The following is a 26,058-nucleotide window of genomic DNA, read 5'->3' on the forward strand; positions in this document are numbered from 1 at the left end:
GTGTTCATAAGGATTTATAATTTTTTTTATGGGAATTAGTTCCTGGGCTTAAATCTGTGTATTGAGTGTTCATTATGGCAGGAATGTGTCTGGCTATTTTTTTGTCATGCAAAAGGTAGAACAAAATAAGTCTGATATAAATATTTTTTAAACACTTCTAACTCATATTAATTTAAGATCATAATTACATATTTTGCCTTAAAATTCAGCTAAGGAAAGAGTAATAAAGGTATTTTCTGCTTCAAAAGAGTACTCAGCTTGAGCAGGTGTCCATGGATACGCCATGAAAACAGTTTTCACCATCACTGATCATCTTAATTGTGAGAGGAACAGTATACCATTTCCCTTTCTCCCACCTTTATTAATCAGCAGTGTGAAATAATGACAAAAATAGCAGGGTTTAAACAAAATTGCCACTGCCATAAAACCACTGACAACTTCTTGGATTGATATGGCTCCAAAGATAACATAAAATCTTGTGCTGGGGAATGTAATCCAGGCAAAGGTTGTGACCCACATAAAAAAACCACATCATTCCAGAGTCCAAAGTGGCAGAGCAAAATAGTCTCTTGCTATTTCCTTAGCTGTTTTGGGGCTGCACAGATGTGATCAAGATTTTACTTGCTGAACAGTTTTGTTACAGACAGGACCAAAGCTGTTTGGTTTAGACTGCATTTGGTGTTCTTAGTGATTGAACCACCGCTCTGCATGGGTGAAGGTGGCTCTTAGCCCTGCATTATGGCAGCAGGTGTCTGTGTCTCTGTAATGGACCCAGTAGTGGATTTTATTGTCCCATCTACTGAAGCTGTAAAGCTCTCTGAAGCGTGCAGCATGGTTTTGTGCTTTTCCTTCCTCTGCACTGCATATGCCGTGTCTTTGGTGCCAAACACATTGGAGCTGGCAAAAGCAGGGCATCAACGAAGCCAAAGACCTTCCTTTCTCCATGATCCTTCAGGGCATGGAAATGGTTTGGCAAGGGGGTAAAAGTAACTGTAATTTGTCCTACTGCCATCAGCAAAACGTCCCAGACATTGGGATTCAGGGTCCATAGGCCAGCAGGCACTCTAGAGGAGACATTCCACAGCCTTGGGAAAAGACCCCTGTTTGTGTGGGTGCTGAGGGACAGAAACTGCTGCTGTCAGCGGTCACCCTGGAATGTTTCTGTGTCTGCTAAATGTTTTGCTAAGATACAACATTGTCAGTGGGGAGAAAAGCAATAGGAAGAGAAACTGTGTGATAGGTGAAGTAGTTTCAGAATTGCAGGAAGATATGCTGAAACCTTTAAGGCCAAAAGGGCTTTGAGTTAAATGTGGTCCTCATGAAATCAGTGGGAGAGTTGTTAATATTTATATTGGAGTTCAAAACTTTATCCATAATGTTCCCTGTAGAAAATGCATACAGACTGCTGATTCTGTTTTAGTCCTGTAGTTGAATCGAATTGTGGGTTCCGTATTAGTGTGCTGCCTTGGTTTAAACTCTTGCTGCCTTTTTTTTTTTCAGTCTGCTTCCTCACACATTTCATGAGATGTTGCACTTAAATAGTGATAAATTAAAACAAAAAGGAAACAAATGTTTAGCTTTTTTCACTGTATGTAGTTGAGCAAGTCTTTCTAAGGCAAGTCTCACATCCTTGTGTCATTGAGTCATGTTTGTTTTATTTTTGAACAACAGTCTTTCAGAAGAAATTCTGTGATAGCAAAGCAATTGTATGCCTCTTGAAAAACAGATTTTCTGTACAAACAAATTCTGTTTGGAATACAAATAATGGATAATAATATTTTTAAAAAATATTTTGACAGCACCATTTTAAAACACTCCAGGAATGCTTAAATGCTGTAATAGGCAGCTGTCAGGTACATTTACAGTGCTTCTGCCACAAAAGAAACACAGTTACTAATCTTTCTTCAGTCTTTCTTGCTGATGTTTTGAATGAAGCAATGAGCACGATGGAAATGAAGAGTTTTTAAGCTCTGCTTGGGCTGATTTACAGGCTTTGCTCAGAGCCATTACTAAGGAAAAAAGTGCAGCAAATAGCACCAATTAAAGTTTAATTGGCACCTCAGATTGTATGAGCAAGGTGTACCGTGGCAGAAGTTAAAAATTTCAAAGACCTGATAGGTTTTTCAGTCTAATACTTCTGGAGTTTGTCTTCTTTTCCTTGTAATGATTACTGCAGCAGGATTTCAGCTGTTTTCCAGAATGATGTTGCTGCTGATGTTACAATGTACCTCTGTGTTACCAGTCTCCAGTTAGACGTGGTAATGGAATAGCTAATGCCAGCTTGGAATCTTCCTTTCAGAAACCATGTTTTAAAAGAGCAAAAACTGAAATTCCTCAGCTCAGGCCCAGTGATTCCACTGGTTTTTGGTGGGTTGATTTTTTTTTTTTTTTGTTGGAGTCTGAGGATGGAAAACATTGGAGATAATTTTGGAAATTAATATTCCATTTAAAAAAACCAACAAACACAAAACCAAAAAACCTAGCACAAACAAAGCCAACAAGTAAAATAGCAAATAATTCTAAAAAAAAATGTGGTTGACTTCCTGCTTAGAAGCTTGGCAGGGTCCTGAGTTCCTTGGGGAACCATGGTTTGGATTGCAGGTGTTGGGGGTTGTGTTTGCTCAGGTGGTTTGCACATTTTAACCCTGATCTCACAGAGAGCTTTAAGTGCTACCACAATCCAATTTATGAATAATAATAAAAATGCAGTACTGTTATGTCTCACCTCCTCTCTCACAGCCATGGCCCTTTCCAGACTCATTTGGAGTGTTCTGCTCGTAGGGCTATAGCTGGTGATCTTCTCACCAAGATAAAGCAACTTGCTGAACTGTTCTGGGTTTGCCCCCAGAACTAAACCATGTTTACAGACACCTCGTGCTGCTGCATAACCGCTACTAATCACTGTCACAAAAAAAAAAAGGCAGTTCTTTCAACAATAGGTACCATGGGAAAGGAAGATACACGTGAACAAAATGCAAACAAAAAGGAGCCGAGGGACTTTGTTTGCTCTTCACAATTCACTGCTCAGAGGCAATAGGTGAAGTTGCCACGTTCCAGTGATTCAGAAAACAAACCGCAAAATGTTATTGTGAAAGAAGCTCCTGGAATGAGTGCAGCATGTTAAAATGTAACAGGAGGTTTCACCTGCATGGAAAAGGCTTTTTTTATCTCCATTCTCTTTTTATTTTATTGTTCCATTTATTACTATTTTTCACCAGTCTTTCTCACTTGAATTCACTGGGGTTATATCTTTCTCAAGCCTCCACACTGATCTTGGCTCTTCTCGCTAAAGTGGATCAGTAGTGTGTGCAGTATTCCAGGGTGATGATATTTGAGCAAGGATAGGCTGAAGAATGGAAAGTTTCTCCTAACTGTGGAAAGCTTTCCTGTCTTGGATGATATGCCACAACAGTCCAGCTCACCACTGGAAAGTAGTTAAACGCAGAAGATTTTTATGTGTAAACTAGTAAAAGGTTAATCATATTAAAAACATTTTCCCCAAGTGACTGTGAGCCAGTGGGAAAAATGTTTAATGAATATTCTAATCTGAAATTTATAACTTTGATGATTCAGGCTGCAAGCATTTTTTTTTTCCAAAGGATGCTGTAAAGTACCAGAAGTATCTGTTGAACTCTGGTCTCTGGGCAGCCCTAAGAGCAATATATTTTTTTTCAGTATTATACTAGTAATTGAGGACAGTGGAGTTAAATTGGAGCAAAATGAGTAAAGTAGAAAGGAATCACAGCCCTTTTCTCCATGGCAGTAGAGAGACAAGTGTCTCTGTTGAAAACAGAAAGCAGAAGTAATCATAGAGAGGAACTTTTTACAGCACTGCTGTTTTTCTGCCCTTTCCACCAGTTCATGTGGGGCATGGGGGGATTTCAGGTGAGGTGCATTAAAGGATTTCCACACAAGAAACCTGTGCTCCTTAGAGACTGGTTGCTCTTTAAAATGTACAGAAGGGCCAAGTCATTTTCATCAGTTTGAAATTTTTCAGAAAAAGCTAAACAGACTGCTTTTTTCATTGTCAGTGAGCATTTCTGTAGATTTCTGTGACAGAATCTCAACATTTCTTTTACTCTGATATCAGCATTTTACATGTCCAAGACACTGAAAAAATTTCCTAAAGCAGCAAATAACCATTAAACTTAAGTACAGCAGGGGAGGTAAATAATTTTAACACATAGGTTGGGCTGTCTTATATCTGTACATAGACATTTGTTTAAAAAAAAGATGGGGTAGTGGGAGCATCAGAGGTACTTGGTTTCATACCAGTTTTTGCATTCTGAGTGCTTTTGTAAATATACAACTTATTGTAACAATTTCATCATAGTTTGGATAACAACGTGGGTCTAAGACTTCTGTAATCTTTCTTTTTCCTTTGTCTTTTCACTACATAAAAATATATCTGGAAAAAAAATTGGTATATAGTATTGAAGGATCAGGCACTTAAAGATTGCATTATTTCAGCTGCTGGGAATATTTATGTGTTTGGTTTATTGTGTGCATTCTGTATTTTCCACAGCTCTCTTCCTTTTAAGCTACAAATCTCATTTTGTTACTCTTTGTTTGCAGTGGAAACAAAAGCAGTTCATGTGCCAGGTAGTGTATAGGAACTGCAGAATGGCTGAGTTGTGATTATTGGAGCAGGCTTCACTTCTGATATTTCTCATCCAGAGCATCATCTCCTTTCACCTTGTATAAGTGCTGTTAAAACATGCAGGGTGAAATTTCTTTCTTCCTACACACAGGCAGTGTTGTCACGTGTGCTTTGGTAGAAGTGCTCAGACATTTGAAAATGCAGCCTGAATCAATCCAGAGGGCTGTGTGAGGGCATATGGATTGGGGTAGTGCTTGACCACGTGCAGCTCCCTGGGGCTTTCAGTTGAATAGGAAGATGCTTTTCCTCTGATCTGTGTTAATTCCTTATCCTGTGGGAATTAGAAGTGAAGGCAGTGTCTGAGACTGCATGAAGGACAATGGGCAAGAACCAGTTGCCAGAATGATGTCACCCTTCAATGTATGTAACAACCAGCACAACTGATCAGTCATTTTAAGCCAGCCAGTGAAGTCATTCCTCTTGCCAAGAATTCATAAGCTTACAGCATTAAATTTTATAATGAGTGAAAAACATAAGGCCAGACTTTTTTTTTCTCTCATAATTTTATTCACTTATCAATATGAGCAAATTAGGTAAATGTGCCAGCTACGTGGGTAGAGCAGTTTATAAATATAGCAGTAATAATTGCTGGTTAATTGGATCATTCCTTCATTGTTGCCCATTTTATAAATATCCTAGGGTTGTGGAAGGAGTAGATTTTAATTGGCAAATGTTGGGGGAACTCATCCTCCTTAGAACAAACAAGAAAAAAGTTCTTTGACTAATAATCAAGCAAAGTGAAGAAGTATAATCTTGTTCTGCTAGACAACTGTATGCTTTTTCTTGTAATTTGGTCTGGCAGTAAGAAATTAGGTATGAGTCTTGCTTGGCAAGGGCTCTGGAACCCCTGTTAATAACCTCACCAAATTGGGAGCAGTCACTCTCCAGAGCAAAAGAGCTGTAGTTCTTGAAAAATATTAGCACTCAGAAATGTTACCTGTTAATAACCTCCCTAGCTACACCCCTCCTTGCCACCCTGCTCCTCTCTGCTGTGCCGTGGGAAGGCAGCTCCTGCAGACCATGAGGCACTGCTGTATCCTGGGTCAGCAGACAGGTTGGTCCAGGTGCTGCTCTTCAGGAAGTACTTCCGTTTGATTGTACACATCTTTCTCTGAAGGCTATTCGTGAGCTAAAAAGCATCACCTTTATCTTCTCAGGACACGGAAGAGGAATGGCCTACTTCAGACTCAAAGTATTCCTGGTTTCCTACAGGGCCATAATCTCTGTATAGCTTTAGCAGCCCACAAACAGGCAATGCATAGTAGAGAAGAAGTTTAGCAAAAAATATTTTTGTTTCATGTATCTTAACAGTTTTAAAAAACAATTATTAGAATTGTGGCTTTTATGATGCTTTTATTCACCATAACTTGAATGTTTGAATAGCATATGAAGTACTCTAATTTTAATGATAAGCATATTTCATTTTCTTTCAGAGAGCATTAAATAGGAAAAAAATGACTCCAACTGAATTCAGCAATAAAGAAAACTCTGAATCGAGCACTGAACATGATAAAGAAAACTCATTTATCAAAACTGTACCAAGAAGAGTTAAAATATTTGATGGAGGGCAAGTATTGTACTTTGTATACTAGATATCATTGGGAAGCTATTTTTTCCTAGATTCTAGACTTTGCAGAGATGTTGCTTCCTGATTGATTTATTTTAAACAGTTCTCATATTGTGGTCTGTGGATGTTGGTTTATGTTTCCTAGAAAAATGGAAAGTCATCAGTGGCATGGAGACATGAGAGTTATGAGAAGGGGTAATAAAATAAAGAACAGTAGGCTGTGCGATTCATTTTTTTTTTTCCAGGGAATGAGCATTAATCAGTGCTAAGGGCAGCTAGATACAGCCAGAGATGTAAATTCTGTTCCTGTGTTTCTCTTACATGATAAATAATACCTGTTCTGCAGCAAGGTTGTATAACTGTAGCTGGAGAGGAAATAGTCCAGGGGCTAAGCAGCAGCCTGCAGTGCTGTCTCTGTCTGGCAGCTTGCTGTGGCATACAGAGGCTGGAGAGCTCTGATTTGAAAAGTGCCATGGAAATATTTACTGAGAGCCCTCCTCCCTGCACCATAACACTTTAAACCTGTTGCCTGATGTAAATATCTGTTGCTTTAGCTACAGTGTTGCACTATGTACAACATCTTATAAAATGGATTTTTAGATAGAAAAGTAACAGTGACACCTGTAAAATTTTGTAGCACCAATAGTGCATGTTTGATTAGTCTCAATGGTCAGCTGCAGGGCTTTAGTTACTGGTTCCCAATTTTAATCTAGTCTAGGCCAGCAGTTAAATCATTACCAGCTGCCCAGGTATAATATTCTTGTGTCTCTGCTCAGATGCAGACATTGCAAGGACCAGGTCACAAAAGATTAACGCAACATTTGGCATCCTTGAGTGGAAATATGAAGGGCATAATTTAATCTGAATGAATTTTTCTATCTAGAGACAGTCCCTACAGGCTGAGTCCAGAGGACATTGATAGGGAATTTTAAAGATTTTCTCATCATTGTAAGTAATGTTGCTCCTTTTTCTGCACAAGGCAGAGCCTCAAAGATGCTCTTTTTAAGCTCCCTCATGGTGCTCAAACCTGCTTCCAAGAACTGACACCTTTAAAAGATATGTTCCTGTGTTGCTAAGAGGAAATTTGAAATCTTTAAATGTATCAACAGTATCTTTATTTAAAAAGATTAGCTGCTATTCCTAAACAGGTCTGTGACTAGCTAGTGATAAATATAGATATGAATTTAACAAATACTTGCAGGAGTGAGCAGACAAAGAGCGTGATTGGTTTTGTCAGTCATGGATTTTCATCTAATGTGTTATTTTAAAAATTCTGGTAGATGAGGGCTTCTAGCTGGACTCATTTTCCCATTACAACTGATTGCCTTACTCTTGTGGTACTGTTACTAGGTACAAGTCAAACGAAGACTATGTGTATGTGAGAGGGAGAGGGAGAGGGAAGTATATCTGTGAGGAGTGTGGAATACGTTGCAAAAAGCCCAGCATGCTGAAGAAGCACATTCGCACGCACACCGATGTCCGTCCTTACCACTGCAATTACTGCAACTTTTCCTTCAAAACTAAAGGTAAGGCTACTTTACTGGGTATGTTTTTCCCTTTTTTTCTTTCTACTTCAAAGTACAATTCTTTTCTTCTCTCAGCTGGCTGTTCATGAGCTAAAGAGGTTCCCTCTGTGGCATTTTATTATCTAATGCTTCAAATATTTTAATTTATTTCCTGCTTTTCCTTTGTCTTCTGTATATTTATTCATATGATCACATCTTCATATGAATGAACTGTCTGGCATGCCACAGTGGGTGAGAAATTGGATTGGAAGAGGGAAATCATGGGAGTATGATGAAAGTTAGGTGAAGACAAGTGAGATGGTTAGCTGCTCATCCTAGATAGAGATGGGACACAGAATCTTAAATCCCTTACAGTGTCTTTGGGAGGCAGGAGATAGACATACATTGTACTCGTATTGGCACTCAACCAATTGCTCTAGTAAAGAAATTGGCCTCTAATAAATTACTATATTGAATTTATTTTTTTTTAACCCTTGAAGGACAAAGGTTTGCTTTCCACTTGACCTTCTAAGACCCAGAGTTAGATATCTACATTTTAAAGCCTATTTACAACTTTAGATACTTTAGTGTATCCCAGTTTATACAGGCAATATATTAAACATCCAGGACTCAAGTGAAACAGACAGGAGAAGTTCACAGCCAAAATAATTTCAGAAAAAAAAAAAAAGCAGTAAAATTTTTCTTGGCTTTGAACATCATTTAGCAGCAATTCCCTCCCCAAGATGTAACCTCAGGAACATTTGTGTTTTTAGTGGGTTTGAGATTACGCAGCGGTTGGGTGGAAAACTTCCAAGAAATAATGCAGTGCTGCACAAAGTGGGATGAATAGGCTTCAGATGTGTCAAAACTCATCACTGCATCCTGACAGGCTGGGTCATCATATTGCCTTTATGATGAAATGCTAGAGTGCAGACCCAGTAAATTCTCATTATGTTTTTTGCAGAGGAGAGGTGCTGGCCAAGTTCAAGTAATTAAGTTCTGCCTGTGTAAAGATCTCCCTGGTTTCAGTCGTAGCAGATAGTTGTATTCACATCCTCTTCTGCATTTGCTGTGCTTGTCTCGTGCCATTGCTGCTGGCAGTCAGGTCGCACAGTCTGATGTTTGGTAAGCCACTCTTCATGACAGGACAGTGTAGCCAGCAGCTGCATGAAGTGTGCAAAGACTGGAAAATTTGCTATTTGTGAGTCAATATATTCACAACAATTATTTCAACATTTGGGATGAGTTACCATCTTCATTTCAAAGCAGAAATAAAGTACTCCATAACCATAGAAGAGTCAGCATTACACTTTAATTTTTCCTATTTAAATACCTCAAAGAAACATTTTTTGTGAAGTTCAAGGTGGGCAGTTACTTCTAGTAACACGCATTTCATCATTTACCGATCTGAGCCACTCTTAGCCGTTTCTTGATATTTACCATATTTTCTTTCTAAAGGAGAAGGGGAGAGCAGCCTGTGGGGCCTCTCAGCTACACATTCACTTTTGAGATTCAGATCAAGTATGTTCATGCTCTGATTTTGCTTAAAATCAACATGTTTGCTTAAGTTGGCATTGAAAGTGTTTACACTAAAAATAGAATTCATCAAATACTGGAAGAGCTGCAAGATACAAATTTCAGTTTCACACGATAGTTTTCTGTCAACATGACTTTGAAGACTGAATCACCCCTTTTTATACTTTGCCATAAACAAAGGAGGGATCTCTTACACCAGTACAAAATACATAATCATTTAGAATTTCCATCCTCTTCTATTTTATCTCAATAAAAAACTTCCTAAATGTAGACAGCGAGTTGGTAGCATTCAGGATAGTGAATCTCCTGCAGCCCTTGACAGCTTGCATCAAGGGACAAGGTTCTAGGAAGTGAGAAATCAAATTATAAGGTTGTTATAAATTACCTGAAGAAGAGATTGACACGTTGAGCATATATTTGTAGACATTTGTGTACTCACAAAGCAGATAATTTTTTTTTTTTCTTAAGGAAATTTAACAAAGCATATGAAGTCAAAGGCACATAGCAAGAAATGCATGGATTTGGGAGTCTCAGTAGGCTTAATAGATGACCAGGACGGAGAAGAAGAATTTGGTAAGAGATTAAAGTCTTCTTTCTTTATTGAATTATTGTGTCTATTTTGTCATCTCAGGTTCTTATCATTTCTTTTCCAAAGCTTTTTAATTCTTGTACAGGAAAAAGATACAGAGATAAAAATCTTAAGAACTAGTCCAAGGGAGCCAGAAACACTGGAAAAACTTTCACTGAAAGAAATGACAAGCATATGCTAAGGATAAATGGCTGCTGAATTTTTCACAAAGTGTTATGCAGTTTAACTTTATCACTTTCACAGATAAATATGACAAGATTGAAAATACCAGAAAAACAGCTGTTTGCCTAGAAAAAATGCAGTCAAGTGTAGTGCTTCTTTGAAAATAGTTGTGCATGAAATGGTCCAAGTTTTGGGATGCATATTTCATAGAAATTAAATCGCTAACATGCCACACAAATCACAAATATGTTGCTGAGTGCTTTGCAAGGAGGTTTATCTTCTTCCATAGAATTCTGTCCTCCTTCACAAATAATTGGGATAAATCTGCAGATAGAGAACATATGGAAATGAAAAACATTATTCATCTTGACCTGTTCTACTTCTTCATTAGTGATGAGAATGTTTTCAGAAAGAATGGATTTGCTAAAAAACTTGAATTCTGCACTTCCCACACCCCAAGAAGCTTCTGCTGAAGAGGAGATGGGATCAAGGACAGTCAAAGAGGGCTAAACCAGGTTCATGAGTGACTTGCTTGGCATGATAAGAAAGGTGTGCCTGCAGCAGAGCCAGTGAGCTGGAGAACAGGATTGTGCATTAGGACTGTTTGGGATCTCGGCATGTCTCAGTGCAGTGATGGCATTTTTCCCTTCCTCGCCTTCCTCTGTGGGGAGATGAGTCGTGTTGCCTTGCCTTGATGTATTTTTCTCCCTCCAGTGGAATAGTTTATTAGATTGTGGATGAGGCTTGGAGAAAAGATAGCGGTGGGGGTCTTTATTTAAGCTATAAGGGAAAAGAGAGATGAATGCACTTGCTTCCATATGACAACCTCTGGCAGAACAAGCGAATCATCTTGAATCTAATTCTAAATAATGCTGGGAATATGACTCAGCTGCTGTGATTCAGTAGTGCACTAGGTAGAAAGAAACCTGTGTTTTTCCCATTTTTTGCCTTCTTCAATGTAGTCTTTTTTCGTAAGCAAAAAATATGTCCCCTTCACAATTTGAGGTACCAGATAAATAACACAGAAGATAAGCAGAAGGACAAATTACTGTATTTTTCTTACAGAGGAACAATTTTTATTAATATTTTCAGTCTTCATTTGACAGAAAAATTGTCACTTTTTAAAGCAATGTTCTGTAGCATTTGACATTTTTGTGAGTTCTGTAAACTACAGGTGAACAGATATTTCCATTTGCTAGGAACTGAAAACATTTTATTGATTGATAAATTGATATTCCAAATTGCATGTATCAAAAGTTGCATTTGTGATTATAATGCAATGAGAAATGTTTCAAATGTTAACTAAATTTTCAGTAACACAGGGTCGAAGGAAGCCACTTCAAACATTTGTTGAAAGAATGCTTTCCTTTGACTTCAAGACTATTCGATTGAGAAAGAGAGAGGCTTTCTCTTTTTACATATCATGTACAGTGATATGACCATAGTATAAGTATATTATATAGGTCCTGAAATATGTTCTTTGCTCAGCACAGTAATTACTTAATAAATGAAATACTCTATTTTGGAAAAAGAAAACACAGACATTCTACAGAATTTGCTACATAATCCTTGAAATTCTTCATGGAATTTAATTTTATGGCTACAATGCCTATTTTGTTTTTCCCCAAAATAGAGGATGTAACTCTTCTTTCTTTAACTGGAGCCCCAAACCAAAAAAACAACTTGGTGATAAAACCCTGCCTTTTCCAAAGGATCTGGCTCAGGTGCCCATAGCAAAACCAGCAGTGCAGCGCAAAGTTCAGCACTAGAAACCTATCCAAGAATCAGGGTAATTAAACCCCTGATAAAGGTGCATTTGCTGCAGCCAAACCAGTCTGGCCTCTCCAGTTGCTGCAGAGCACAGGGCATTTACAATTATCCATGGAAATTCAGCGAGCAACCCTGCACTTGAAAAATGTGATTTTATCTGTCTGCTCACCTGGCCAGCCATGAAGGTTTTTCTCGTGGTAATTCAGAATCTTTTGTGTCAGCCTATTTTTAAGGCAGAATCAGGAGGGGAAAGAAAGTGTGATGTATTTGCATACGTGTTTTTTGTAGTGTGGTTCAGTTGCCCTCTCTGAAATCCTGAACATGCTAATTTTAGGCAGCGTTTGAGTCAGCTTCAACCACCTCTTTGGCTGCTTTTTCCCCAGGACAGAGCAGCAGAGCTCACACTGGGGCCAGCACCATTTGTGCCAGGTCTGGGCTCCAGGGAGAGCCCTGGCAGCAGCACGTCACCACAAAGGACAGTGCGATGGGCCGTGGGTACTGAGCGGCACTTGTGGTGTTAAATCTTTGGCCCTTCCACCCCTCCTCCCTCTGGCATGCATTGCTGGCACAGTTATGCCACATATCCTTCAGATGTTTTAAAAACCGATGTCTTCAAATGCTTACATGTTTGGGGTTTGTTTGTTAAAAAGGTTCTGTCTCTTAGAGAGTGGTCTGTCTATTCCCATCGCTTTCCTCAGCTGGAAGGCAACGTGAGAAGCAGTAGAGGAAGGTGCAGAAAATCTGATAAGAAATAATTATGACCTCAGAAAAAAAACTTCTTCCTGAAGACTGTGTGAAATTGGCCTGTTTCCTGACCTGTAGAATGTCTGTCTGTCTATCTGTCTGTCTCCACCTAATTCATTATCTGAACATTTGGAATACTGATTATTCTTATGGTAATAGAAATGTCTGCACCTTTGCTTAAAATAACTAAGCTGTATGTCTTCCACTAGAATTCCACTTTGAATTAGAGAATTTACCCAGAAATTTAAGAAAGCCACCAAAGGAATTTGCTCGTTCCAGTCTTTTGTAGCTTTTTTTGTAAAGTCTGGATAATCACAGTTATTTGAATATACAGTTTTTTAGATTCATATGAGAAGCCAGCTGTGACTGACAGCAGTACAGATTAAATGGGTGCAAACTGAACCAGGAGTGGAAACTCATGCACAATGCTGAGCACAGGCAGACACACACACACACAGAGTCTGTTTTTTCAGTAATCTGAGAAGCTGAAATTTTGTTGTGCTGTGGTGTCCCAGGAAAAAAGAAAGATGCTCTCTAGCTGTCTGAGACTGTATGTGATCAGAGCTTTTAACATAGCATTCTTTGTATTTGGACTTGTCATCATTTGGGTATTAGTAAATACTTTCTGGCCTGGGTTTTTGTATTCAAAACTATTCCCTCATCCATTTATCTTTCATCTTCTGCTCTGTGGAATGTTCTTGTCACCAAAATACAGGGTTACAATGTGAGGAATGTTAATATCTGAATTAAATTGTCAGAGGAGGTGAACTGTTTAGTGTGACAGACTGCAACTGGGGATGTCCTCTTTGGGCCTGCTCACACAACATTTTGCTATCTAGTCTTAAAAACAACAATAATATGTGTTCAAATTACAACAGTTAAAAACTTTGAACTTGTAATAATCTAATCTATGAATGGTATGGTATGTCTGAATAAACTTGCACAAGAGAATTTCTTGATAATGAAATCAGCAGATGGGCAGAACATTTAAGGTGTTTCTGTGCGGAAATTCTATCCCAAAATATTAATTCCTTTACCAGTAAAAAAGACCTAATTGTAAGTTTCAGATATGTGTTTATGGATATCTACACACACACACACACACACATATTAAGAAAATACCTTCATTTTCTGCAGTATTATTACCACAGTTCTAAGTTAATTAGCTATATGTTACTTACAGTGGATTTTAAGTGAGTTTCAATGGCTCTTCATTAGCTTAATCATGACTCAGTTTTCACTGAATCTGCATTTAAGAAGTGAAAATAAATTAAAATCCTTGCAATAATATCCTCCTTTTACAAAGAGAATGGAAGGCTGGTTCTGTGTCATTTACAATAATTATTTTAAATTTTTTTTGTTAATATTAGTGTCTGTTTACAAATGTACAAATTACTTAAGAAGGTTTATGTGTAAATAATCTCTTTAAGCAGAAGTTGCTCTTGCTTTTTAGTGTAGTTTCACTTCATTACTTTCTGTCATCTTAGGAATGAAAGTCAAAAGCCCACAGATTTTCTTCTTCTCGTTTCTGAGGAGCCCTGGTGATCACCAGTCTGAAGTTAACCCAGTAGATGTCACTGTGAGTCCTGTTAGAGGGTGATGAGCAGTGGACAGTAGCTGAAGCCAGACTGAAATCAGATAATTGAAGCCTATGAACAGGCCTAGCATAGGAGGACAGCAGGGCTGGGTACAGATGCTGGCATTAACTGTATCTTGTTTACCGCTCTTCAAATTTGTGTGAATGGTTGTGGAAGGATCTATTGCAAGTCTAATACAATGGGTGAAAGGCAAGTCTAAGATGTAATTGTTTAGAAGAACGAAGTGAACTCATGACATACAGACCTCACTTTCAATTTATGACCATATAATGACATGCTGAAAAATACTTCTGCCTTTCTTGCTATAGTCTACATTTTTTCGTGAGTTTGGTGGAGAATATATAGAATATAGAATGGATGCTTTATTTTTAAATGCTTTTATGTAAATGCCAATCCATAACCTGAAGACACTTCCAGAACTTGAGACAATAAACACTGTTTTGTATTACTCAGGTGCTAAAAGCCAATAAATGTAAATTTAGATTTAGATGCTAATAGATAGTGACTTAGTAAACTACGTCTTTAATCTGCATAAGTAGAGCTATTATAGCTTTAATCTGCTATAAGTATAGTTGTAAGTAGAGCTATCTCTAGTAGAGCTAGAGATGGCAGTCATATAGTTATCTACATAACTGCACATTTCCTTTGGAATCTGTAAAACTGAGCAGTCCTGACTTGTATTTTCAAACTGTTCTTGTCTTCCTGCCACTGAAAGAATGAAAATGAACATTTTGCTCTTTATGTGACAATCTACTTAAATATGATTAAATTATAAGTAAATGTGACTAAGTTATAAGCTTTTGAACTTCATCACTAGATTTGGTGCAGAAATTGCTGAATCTATAGCAGGTCCTCAGTAAATCAGGTCATGTGGCAATGATACTGCAATTAAAATTAAAAGCTGTAAGTTGAGGTTCTGAAGAACCTTTATTTTAGTACTTTGCAGTATGATGATAATTAGATGGCTGTTGTTAAAACCATGTACAGTAAGGATTCCTATAGGAAAAACTTCTAATAAAATAAAAAATTTCAAAGTACATAAGGAGACATATTTCAATTGCCTAATTCATAGCATCCCATCTGGAAATAGCAGTATGTGGACTTACCAGCCCCAGGCACTTCACAAATGGACATGTTAGGATGCTGATAATTCCAGCTAATGTTATTGTGCTAAAGAACTTGGAGTTCTTTCTTTTCTGCTCTGGGGTAAAATGTAACTATAACAGAGCCTTGTCCAACAAGCTCAACACCAACACCACAAACACAGTACAGAACTGGCCAACTGACAGCAAAATAAATGAAGGACTAACATATTTTTGCCTATGATTTGTAGACACTTCAATATGTTGGATAAAAAATTCAGTTTTCTTAAAAATAATTGTAGCTGGCATGTGAACAAAATCCTCAGTCAAAAGTTTGTCCATGTTTCTGTTAAGCCTTTACTTCCAGCTGTTCCTAATTTCTGCAGAGTTCAGGTCTGTAAAATTCACTTACTCCTGTGAAGTCCAGGAAGAAGAAAGTGTCTTACTAAGAATTTAAAAGAAAAGATGGCAGCAGTTGACAGAGGATGAAAGGCATCACCTACTCTTCCAAAAAGACTCTTTGTAAAAAATTGAGGCTGTCTTGAACAGTTTGTCTGTTAAAATGGTGAGAGTTGAGTTACAAATTCGAAAGAGAAGTAGCTTTCATAAGCCTTCACTTAATAGTGTGAAACTTTTTTCCTGTTTTCTTTTTTAAAAAAGAAACTGAACTTTCATGCCAAAAGCCATTTCTCCATATATTAGGAGCCTTTAAATTTATGATACGTCCTTCATTGGAAAATACCGTGCACCATTTTACAACCTCATACAAAGTTAAACAGGGAAGTAATTTTGTTCCCACTGGAAATTGAGTCAGTTCTAGTTATATATATGTTTATATATATATATATATATATATATGTATGAGCTACATAAGCATATGGTTATAATTGTGCATAGTTCAAGATAGGAAGCAAAGAATTAATTTTTCCCTAATTAAAACTGCCAGGGAACTTTAGTAGGCAGTGTACAATTACCAGAATGGGACTGGGGCCAATAAGGCTTAGTTAAAAAGACACTGCTTGGAAGAGAATCTTCCACCACAAAGAAGGGTCACAGCCTCAGCCCGATGCCTCCTTCAGAGGAGACCCATAACCCTGCCTGGGTCTTCTACTGCTTAAAAACTCCAGCATTGAGTCCTCTTGAACTCCATAGCGATGCTTAGTGGGATCACTGATTGGAAAAGCCTGGGCACCTCTTGTTTCAGCAAATGTGCATGCAGATATAAAAGCCAGAGCAAAGCATTCCTTTGTGCATTGCCAGAACAAGCAAGTCAGGAATCTTATTTTTTACTCATCTGATGTTGCAAAGCGGTGTGGGAGTAAGGGAACCACATTCATCGCTGTCACCTCGCCTACATTGCAGGCTCTGGCTCCAGGTAAAACCACACTCAAATAGAAGCTGGCAAATGCACAAAGGGTGGAGGTAAACAGAGAAACAATAGAGGGAAATGATATCCCATGGAGTCCTGCATGTAAGGAATCTGTGTTCCACACAGTTTCCCTTTCTCTTTCCATAGCTTTATTGTAGAAAGCTGGGATGTATGCAGAAAATTCCTACATAAGCAGCATTTGCTGGTAAATCCAGTAGCATTTTTAAATGTTGATTTGAAAGAAGATAGTTTCTTCTAAATCATTGTTTGCACATATGTTTTCCTTGATTTACAAATGCATCAAGTCAGTCTAATCACTTAGGTAATTCTTCCTGCCAGTAGAAACACTCATTCATGATTGACATCAGCTTGCATAGAAAATGTGATTCATGTGGAGAGCGGGAGAAAAAAAGACAAGAATCAGTATGATTTCATAGAGAATAGTTATGTGACATTGGTCAAGGAACTGAATTTAAGATGGAGTCCAGAGTGAATTCCAAGGCTTTGCAATGCACCCTGCATTATTTAAAGAGTTGCAAGAAACCTGTAGGTCACCCTTGAGATGTGACACATGGAGAAGTCTTCAATATCTGTTACAGAGGCATTGAGAAATCACAGAATATTCTGAGTTGAAGTGACCCACAAGGATCATTGCAGTCCAGCTCTTAGCCCTGCACCCAACCGCTCTCTGGGTGAAGAGTCTTTCTCCTGATATCCAGCCTAAACATCCCCTGACTCAGGGGGAGAATCAGGGAGAGAGCACCTTGAATCAGAGACTCAGCCTTGAATCCTGTCACTGGTCATAAGAGTTAAGAGATTGGTACCTGGCCCTCCTCTTCCCCTTGGGAAGAAGTTGTAGACGCAACAAGATCTCCCCTCAGCCTCCTCTTCTCCAGGATGAATAAACCTCATACAGCTTCCCCTCAAGGTTCTTCCTATCCTCCTTTGGATGGTCTCTAATAGCTCAATGTCTTTTTTTGTGTTGTGGCACCCAAATCTGCCCCCCGCTCTTGAGGTGAGGCTGCCCCAGCTCAGAGCAGAGCAGGACAATCCCCTCCCTTGCCCGCTGGCTGTGCTGTGCCTGAAGTCCCCGCAACACAGGTGGCCCTCCTGGCTGCCAGGGCACTGCTGGCTCATGTTTAATTTGCCATTGACCAGGACTCTCAGGTCCCATTCAGCATCACTTCTTTCCAGAATCTCATTCCCCAGTCTTTATATATAACCAGGGCTGTCCCATCCCAGGTGAGAATCCAGCACTTTGCCTTGCTGAATTTCAAAAGTTGGGGGTTGCCCATCTCTAATCTGTCACAGTCTCTCTGCAGGGCCTCTCTGCCTTCAAGTCAACAACTCCTCTCAGTTTTGTATCTGTTTTGCTCAGAGTCCCTTCCACCCCTGCATCCAGGTCATTTATGGAGATTTTGAAGAACACAAGGCCAAGGATGGGGCCCTGTGGAACCCCACTAGTGACAGGTCACCATCTGATGCCACCCCATTCATTGTAACCCTTTTGTGCCTGACCTGTGAGCCATTTGTTCACCCATCACATGATGTGTTGTTTGTCCAGCTGTGAGCTGGACATTTTATCCAGGAGGATTCTGTGAGAGACACTATCGAAATCTGTACTGAAATCCAGAAAGGTTACATCAACTGACTTCCCTTGGTCAACTGCATGGGTTACCTTGTCATACAAGGAAATCAGGTTTGATAAGCAAGACTCTCCTCCCATGAAGCTGTGCTGGCTGTGACCAATGGCTGTGTGGTCCACCAGATGTTTTTCAGTGCTTTCCGGGATAATCCTCTCCATAACTTTACCAGGCACAGAAGTGAGACTGACTGGTCAGTAGTTTCTGGGGTCCTCTTTCTTGCCCTTCTTGAAAACTGGGACAACATTAGCCAGCTTCCAATCAGCAAGGACATCTCCAGATTCCCAGGACCGCTCAAAAATCAAGAGAGGCCTTGCAATGACATCAGCAGCTCTTCAAGTATTCTCAGATGAATCCCATCAGACCCCATAGACTTCAGGCATCCAGCTGGAGCAGCAGTTCCCACACAACTTTAGAGTCGACTGGGAGTTTATCATTCTCACAGCCATGGTCCTCCAGCTCAGGGCGCTGGGACCTCCTAGCTTGTCCTTGGTATTGAAGGCAGAGGTAGTTGTTTCATTCAGAAATCAAACATATGTAGATGTTCTAACATTTTAGATATGTTTGCTTTGCAAGTTACTGAAAAAACACTGTTTATATGAAGAATAGAAATGACAGAATTATAGAGAAAAAATACCAAAAACATTTAGTCAGTCCCCGTGTTATTGTTAATAATATCTTTAACAATCGTACTTGCCATAACTTTGGAATGGAAGTTAATAAATTAATTTTTGCACTAAAATGTATTTTCTATTTTTAACAGCTTTGTCTGTGGATGAGAATTATAAATTAAGACTATTTAAAATTATGATAAATATTTTTGTTAGGATCATTCCAATGACCTGGAGGATTTGGGGTATTTTTAATAACATATCTGACATGTTCACATCTGCTGTAGTAAATGTAGGAAATTTAGTTTCTATATTTAGCTAGTGTACAAATTATTGTGTAGGCAAAGAGGGGGAAAGTCCTTACAGAGGGATTTTTTCAGAGAAGCTATTAGTTCCCAATTGCATTGCTTATTTGAAAACCATAAAGGCTTATAATGGTGGGTAACTTACTGAAAGGTAGCTCAGTTAAACCCATTTATTTTATCTGGAGTTCAAAATGTTTGCTTTGGTTTTGGTAACTTAGCTGCCTAAAGTATAGGCAGTATATTCAAATTCTTTTAAGGGTCTGATTTTTTTCAGAATTGTTCATTTTGATGGCAAGTTGTTGTGTAGATTTCCATAGAACAGCATCTGAGATTTTATCTAACCAGGCATCTTTGGTTTTACAGAGCCAAATGATTTTTATGCAGATACGTTTTTTTGGACAGCTCAAGAGACAGACCTTTAATGAAATACAAAATATTAATGTATTCAAAGCATTTTGTCTTTTATAAAATATGATCCCAGACAGTCTGGCTTGGAGTCAGACATAGCAGATGGGGTTTTCTGTTGCTTTACTAAAGACAACTCTCTTTCCAAGTTAGATACAAAAGAAGGTGAAAAGCTGCAGTATAACTGTATTTTGTAGACAAATTTACCCCTAGATGGAGGTTTGGCTGTAAGGAGGGCTTCTTTATGCAAACAAAGGTTCATAGGTAAGTTTTGATACAATTAATGCTTTCTTGGCTCCTAGGACATCTCAGGTAATTTTTTAATAAACCTTCAAAACATTAGTGAAGTGAAGAAATCTAGTAGGGTCTAATTTTAGTCTCTTTTGCCTGTTAACAAGACAGATTCTTGACTAACAGCCTCCAGTCTTTCTGTTTGCATCCTTCAACAACCTTTGCAGCCATGATTCATATTAGGTACAAGGACACCCACTTATGAGTCAGAACCAGCCAGAGAATATCCCACCGCTAAGGTTGACAGACCAGCCCCACGTGTCAGCACTGGGAACCTAATGAACCAGGAATCTGCTTGCTGCTCCCTGAGCAGAAGAGTGAAGGGTGACTTTGAGCAAATGGTTACAAATGGCATGCAGGAAAACGGCCAAATCCAGAAGGGTAAAAACAACACAGAAGCAGAAGATGAACGATTTTGTAGCTGTACAGTTAAATATGTAAGCTGGAAAATAAAAACCAAAATTTAAGTCTTCCCAGTTGCTTTGATGCAGTTGGGTGTGAGTGGAAAATACATGTGCCATGTGGGTTTTTTGGTGGTTTCAGTTGTTCTCTCCAGCTTCCTTCCCAGTCAATCCAGGGCCTTCATTGTCTTAACTTCTCATTCCACTTTTGCAGGTGAGAAGCAAAGATTTGGCTATGACCGGTCAGGATATGACGTGGAGGAGTCTGATGGTGGCGATGAAGATGAAAATGACAATGAGGACGATGATGAAGACAGCCAGGCTGAGTCAGTGCTCTCCACAACGCCCTCGGTGACAGCCAGCCCCCAGCACCACCCCTCTCGCCACGGCCTGCAGGATGCCGCCAGCACCGACGAGGACATCAGGCTCCCAGACTGCTTCACTGGGGCTCACACGGACTCCATGGATGGTCTCCCAAAAGCCCTGCTGACCAAGATGACTGTCCTTAGCACAGTGCAGTCGGTCAGCAGGACCTCCAGGTCACCAGCAGAGTCCACCCATCAGGAAGCACATGAGGACAAAGCCCAGGAGAGAGGAGTGGGTCCCTGCAGCACTGATGCGGCACTGACGGACATTGCTCCTGCATCTCCGGGTCGCCAGATGTCTGTGGATTACCCTGATCCAGATACAGCCTTGGGCCACTCCTTAATATCAACTGCAGCTCTTACAAAGGTAGGAGTGTCTAAAACCAGGGAGAGAGTGGGTTTTTAAGTCCTCCTTCTAAAAACATCTTCTTGGAGATTTTTCAAAGAATAAACCTTTTGCCTTTCCCTTCATTCTTAGAATTCTTGATGATGAGTCTTTCAGAAGAGTTAAAATTAGTCCAAGCACAAATATATAAGACTGTAGACACAAGGATGTTGTAGGAGCGTTGCTTTTCAAATTCTTAAATTTGATTGTATTCTTCCTGAAAGGTTTAATTGTAATATGGTCATTTGGAGCTGCTAGATTGTATTACAAATCAGAAGGAAATAACAAATATATGGAATGAACATATGGTGGTAGTTATGTTTTCAGGGGAAAGTGATAGAATTCAGCAATCATTTCACTCTGAAATATGATGATACAATCATTGGTAATTCCAAAGGGAAATTAATCTAGTCCCAAAGTTTTTTGCCTTATCACTAAAAAAAATGGTGCAATTGTTTATCTATCCTCCAAATATGCTTAACAGTAGAATTAGAAAGAGCACCAGATGTTCAAGGAAACTAGGAGATTGCCCTTCCACAATAACAAAAGGAGAGATGAGCACAGGACTGAGACCTGAGTTCCCAGTGCTCTCAGCTTTTGTCCAAGCTGAAAGAAGATTTTAATCAGAAAAGGATGTATTTTGCCCATGCACGAGTTAGACATGTGGATTTTCAAAGCAGTGTAGAAAGATGAAGTCAGTCTGTGTGCAGGTCTGTTCAGTAATTTTGGCAACTGTTTTTTTTTAAACTGTGCCCATGAAACCACAGAGGGAGGTGGCAGGTGCTGAGCCTTCTTCAGTTCAGCAATGGCTTTAATGGACTGTGATGGGGATGGTACAAGTCACTTACCAGACTGACCCTAAAGATAGCTTTTGGAATTTTTAATTCTTGCTACAGACCATGAAGGCATTTGAGCTTTTCAGAGCAATGCTCAAAAAAATGAGATGCACAATAGTTTAATTAAAGGGGCAATCAAAGCACTGCCTTCTCCATGATGAGTGCAATATTTAGAAATATAATATAGAACCAGTTAATCATTTAGGTTGGAAAAAAATCTTGAGATCATCCAGTCCAAGCCTAAACCTAACTACATGCAGTTACTGAAAAAATTTGCAGAAAATTTTCAAAAGCATAAAAAATAAAAAATTTCAATCTGTTTTAAGTACCTAGTGGCTTTTTTTTTCCTTGAAAATTTACACTACTAGATTTATTTTTTACACAGTTTAAGATAGCAAACTGTTGACGTGAAGAAAAGTAAAAATTATTGCTGCATTGTATTGTTTGACACAGGTTCATCACTGCTTTTAGGAACTGTGAGTTCATGTGGCAAATGTAAATTGGAGCAAGTTTGTAGTGTGATAGAGAATAAAATTAAATTGGTAAGTGAGTATGATCACTTTATATGCCTGCCATAAAATGGGAAGGGTCCCATAAAAGGGTCCTAGTATTTGGAGTTCAGGTTCCATTGTTGCCAATGGATACCGGAAGGACATTTAACTAAGTGTACTCCCTCATTAAATAGAACCACTGAAGCCTCAATAAATATTCATGCAATTAAAAATGTTGAACAGTATTCACTTATATAGCTCTAATAATTGTCTACATTAATATATTAAAAAAAAAAAAAAAAGAAGGCATGTAAGTAATACAAGGAAGTAATTCCTTTCCAGATTTTCTTTTCCTTTCATAGACCAAAAGAAGCATTGGCCTTGTGTCTCCACAGTCTGTGTTAATCTACAGTCTGTACCTATTGTGAATGGCTGTGGATCCTAGTTCTTGCACTCAAGAAAAGGAGTCAACATAGCTCAGGAAGGCTGTTGTACATTCCTTCAAAAGCATCCATACCAGTTGATCAGGATCTCTTGTGAGGTGTCAGTTCTGAGAAAGATGTTGACTTCTTTCTCACACACATCTCACATTCATTTAGACAGGACAGCACTGCATAGCCAGTTAATCATATTCTCACTTTACCAATATATTTTCTACAAGCAGATTTCAAAAGCATTTCTGTCTGGTTTTGAGGTTTTTTTTGCCTGCTCTAGAGAATTTTTGAGAGTTAGGTAAAAACTAAGTAAGGTTGCACCAATGTGTGTGTGTATGTGATCAATGTGCCAAAAACAAAAAGATAACCATGAGATCAGAATTGCATTTTCAGACTACTTGTTTTGGGAGTTGCTAGGAAAGGACTTGCAAGCCTTGGTCAGTAACAGGCTGTAGGAGAAGATAGGGAGGATAAAAATAATATTGTAAATCCAGGTGTGATTTAAATCCAAATAAATCACAGTGAGCTGTGGCAGCAATGGGATGTGGATCCCACATCTCAATCCAGTATCCACCTACCACCTCCACCTCAGCAGGAGCTGTAGTTGTCAGCCATCTCCTGTCATGCATACCCCGTCTGTCACATTAGGAGCACCTATGACAAATGTGCCGTGATGCTGCCTCTGCCTGCTGGAGGCTGTAATGCTTTCAGGAGAGGAACCCAGTGCATCAAAAATGCCAGCTTATGCTTATTTAACCTTCTTGCCTGAGGTGATTTCCACATAAAACAGTTCTCCAAAGCCGCCTCGCCACTTAAAACACATGTGCAAAAGATATTCAGCAACGTTTTTGAGTACTAGTGTTTCAGAGAAATTGAGCGAGGGTAATTAGGAGAGGAAAATGCAATTAGTGGGTGAGGAAGGAGGTGGAAAAAGAAAGGAAGGAAATCAGTTCATTGTTTAAGCTGAGCACTATATACTATGAACCATTTTGTTGTTCTTTCTTAAAAAGGAGCATGGGAAGCACTCCCAGCTCCCTCGTGTTTTCATGTTGCTGAAGAGCAGCAGTGGCTGCCACATTAACACGCCTGTGTTGTTCTCTCCCAGAGCACGCCCTCCATCAGCTCCCCGTCCTCGCTGGCAGACCACAGCATGCCGACGACAGCGCCATCACCCTACACCGAAATCCTGGAGGAGAAGCCGGCTGCCGAGCCGAGAGCTCCCCAGACTCACCTCTTCAGCCACCTGCCCCTGCACTCGCAGCAGCAAGCCAAGGCTCCCTACGGCATGGTGCCGGTCGGGGGCATCCAGGTGGTCCCTGCCGGCCTGGCCACCTACTCCACCTTTGTTCCCATCCAGGCGGGGCCAGTGCAGCTCACTATTCCAGCTGTGAGTGTGATTCACAGAACTACCAGCGCCCTTGGCGAGACAGGCGGCACAGCCCCCGGCACCGCCACGAATCCCGTGGGAGTCGCCGAGGTGAACAGCGTGGTGCCGTGCATTCCCATCGGCCAGGTGAGCGTGCCGGGCATTCAGGGGCTCGGCACGCCCAACCTGCAGCCTCTGCCGCCGCTGGGCATGGAGACAGTGAACATCCTGGGCCTGGCAAACACCAATATCGCCCCACAGATACGCCCTCCAGGAATTACCCTCAACGCCGTGGGCCTCCAGGTGCTGACGGCTGGCACGGCCCCGCAGGGCACTCCCAGCCCGCAGGGACCCCTTCCCGGCCTGCAGATCCTGAACATCGCCCTGCCGACCCTCATCCCCTCGGTCAGCCCTGCCAGCAGCGAGGGGCACGGAGCCTCCGAGGCACCCCCTGCAGGCTCCAAAGCCAGCGAGGTCCAGCTGGAGCCAGCTCCTGTCGTCTTCCCCACGGTCGAGGCTGGCCAGGCCGGCCGGGATGCTTCTCCTCAGGCAGCGGCTGGTAGCCAGCGGTACAGCGGGAAGAGCCACCCCGAGCCCACCCCACTGACCAACCCCGTAGGTCCCGGGAAAGCTGATCCTGAAAAGCCTGACCTCGCGAACCCCAGCAAGCCAAAGCGTGACCTCCCTGCCTTCCAGGTGAAGAGGGCTGCCCCGGCAGAGCCCCGCTCCAAGGTGAATCCCAACACGTTAACCAAGTCCCCAGTCCACCGAACTGTCACCCCGGACAGACAGGTACCCAGGCCAGCCGCCCCGCCCCAGCGGCAAAACACGGTGCAGTTTAGCGATGGCAGCAGTGACGATGAGGATAGACTCGTAATAGCAACCTAGTTTTTGTTTTTCATTGTGTTTTTATTTTTAGAGTTTTTTGGGTTTTTTTTATAACACTTGCAGGTTTCTTTGCAAACCTTCCTTTCCTTAAAGCACATTTTTCTGACACAAACCCATTACTAATCTTTGTGCAATCATGAACTCTTGACCAATAATTGTTGTTTCTTGTCAGCTCCAGCCATTTTTGTACATGTTGTATAGACGATTGTGCCTTTTTGGAGTTTTATGTTTAGAAACCTGTACAGATTGTTGAATATATATATATAAAATATATATATATAAAATATGTATATTAAAACAGGTAGTTGCTTGTGTTTAGTAAGTAAACATCCTATGTCAGATAAATAAAGGATTAAATTATATGTTGCACTGTTAAATGTAAATTTTTATGGCTGTGGGACAAAGTTTCTGTGTACAGATCTAGTATGTAAAACTCCATATTTATTGTATCCATATTAGTCTTGGAAAAGGGTCTGTCCATCTTTCTTGTGTAAGACGGTAGCTTTACACTTCAAAGAGAAATACAGTATCTGTGTTACAAAATATTACAGTAAAATTTTGTTTACTGACTTTACCATTGCTTATGTTGTGCCTTCTTGATGCAGTTCAGTAGCTAGAGAGGTGCTTGACTCGTTCCTTTCAGTGCCCTTCAGTGCCCTGCCAGCTGGTTCAGCTTGAAAGGATCTGGTGGTGGTAAAAGCCCCTGTGGTTTCACTTGCATGGGAGAGAGAGGAACTCATCGGGCTTTACTTGGAGGAAAATCTTCCATTTCAAAACATCCATCAGTTGCAGAGTGGGGAGGGAGCCCCTCAGTTTTCCGTAGAGCGAGCGTCCATCCACCTCGTGTTTATTTCCTAACTAAAATTTGAAGACTTGCCTGAGGGAAAATGGCAAAAGGGTCACAATGAAATATTTTTTTATTTGTAATCTTGGACTATAAAACCACTTTTTACTGACATTAAAATGTTGTTACACAAGAAAGGAATAATTCTTTGTGTGTTAATTGCAAAATCCGCCATAGAGTTGGTGAAAATGCCACTACTGTAATGAGGGTT

The 26,058-nt window shown here is 40.0% G+C and overlaps 1 protein-coding gene across 5 annotated transcripts in view; it reads left to right on the top strand.

The window, feature by feature from the left end:
• HIVEP1 (HIVEP zinc finger 1) overlaps nt 1-25,577 on the top strand; it is a 119,867-nt gene extending 94,290 nt beyond the window's left edge. For 4 of the 5 annotated variants that reach the window (XM_041475359.1, XM_041475360.1, XM_041475362.1 and 1 more), the window contains 5 exons: nt 6,094-6,227; nt 7,578-7,753; nt 9,737-9,841; nt 20,453-20,970; nt 23,855-25,577. In XM_041475359.1, the coding sequence (XP_041331293.1) occupies nt 6,094-6,227; nt 7,578-7,753; nt 9,737-9,841; nt 20,453-20,970; nt 23,855-25,003 (2,082 nt within the window). In that variant the 3' untranslated portion in view covers nt 25,004-25,577. The remainder of the gene's footprint in view (nt 1-6,093; nt 6,228-7,577; nt 7,754-9,736; nt 9,842-20,452; nt 20,971-23,854) is intronic. The other variant, XM_041475363.1, reaches the window with a different exon arrangement.
• The last annotated feature ends 481 nt before the right edge of the window (nt 25,578-26,058 follow it).

Source organism: Pyrgilauda ruficollis, unplaced genomic scaffold, assembly GCF_017590135.1.
Source record: "Pyrgilauda ruficollis isolate IOZ18807 unplaced genomic scaffold, ASM1759013v1 scaffold35, whole genome shotgun sequence".
In the NCBI taxonomy this organism is placed as follows: Eukaryota; Metazoa; Chordata; class Aves; order Passeriformes; family Passeridae; genus Pyrgilauda; species Pyrgilauda ruficollis.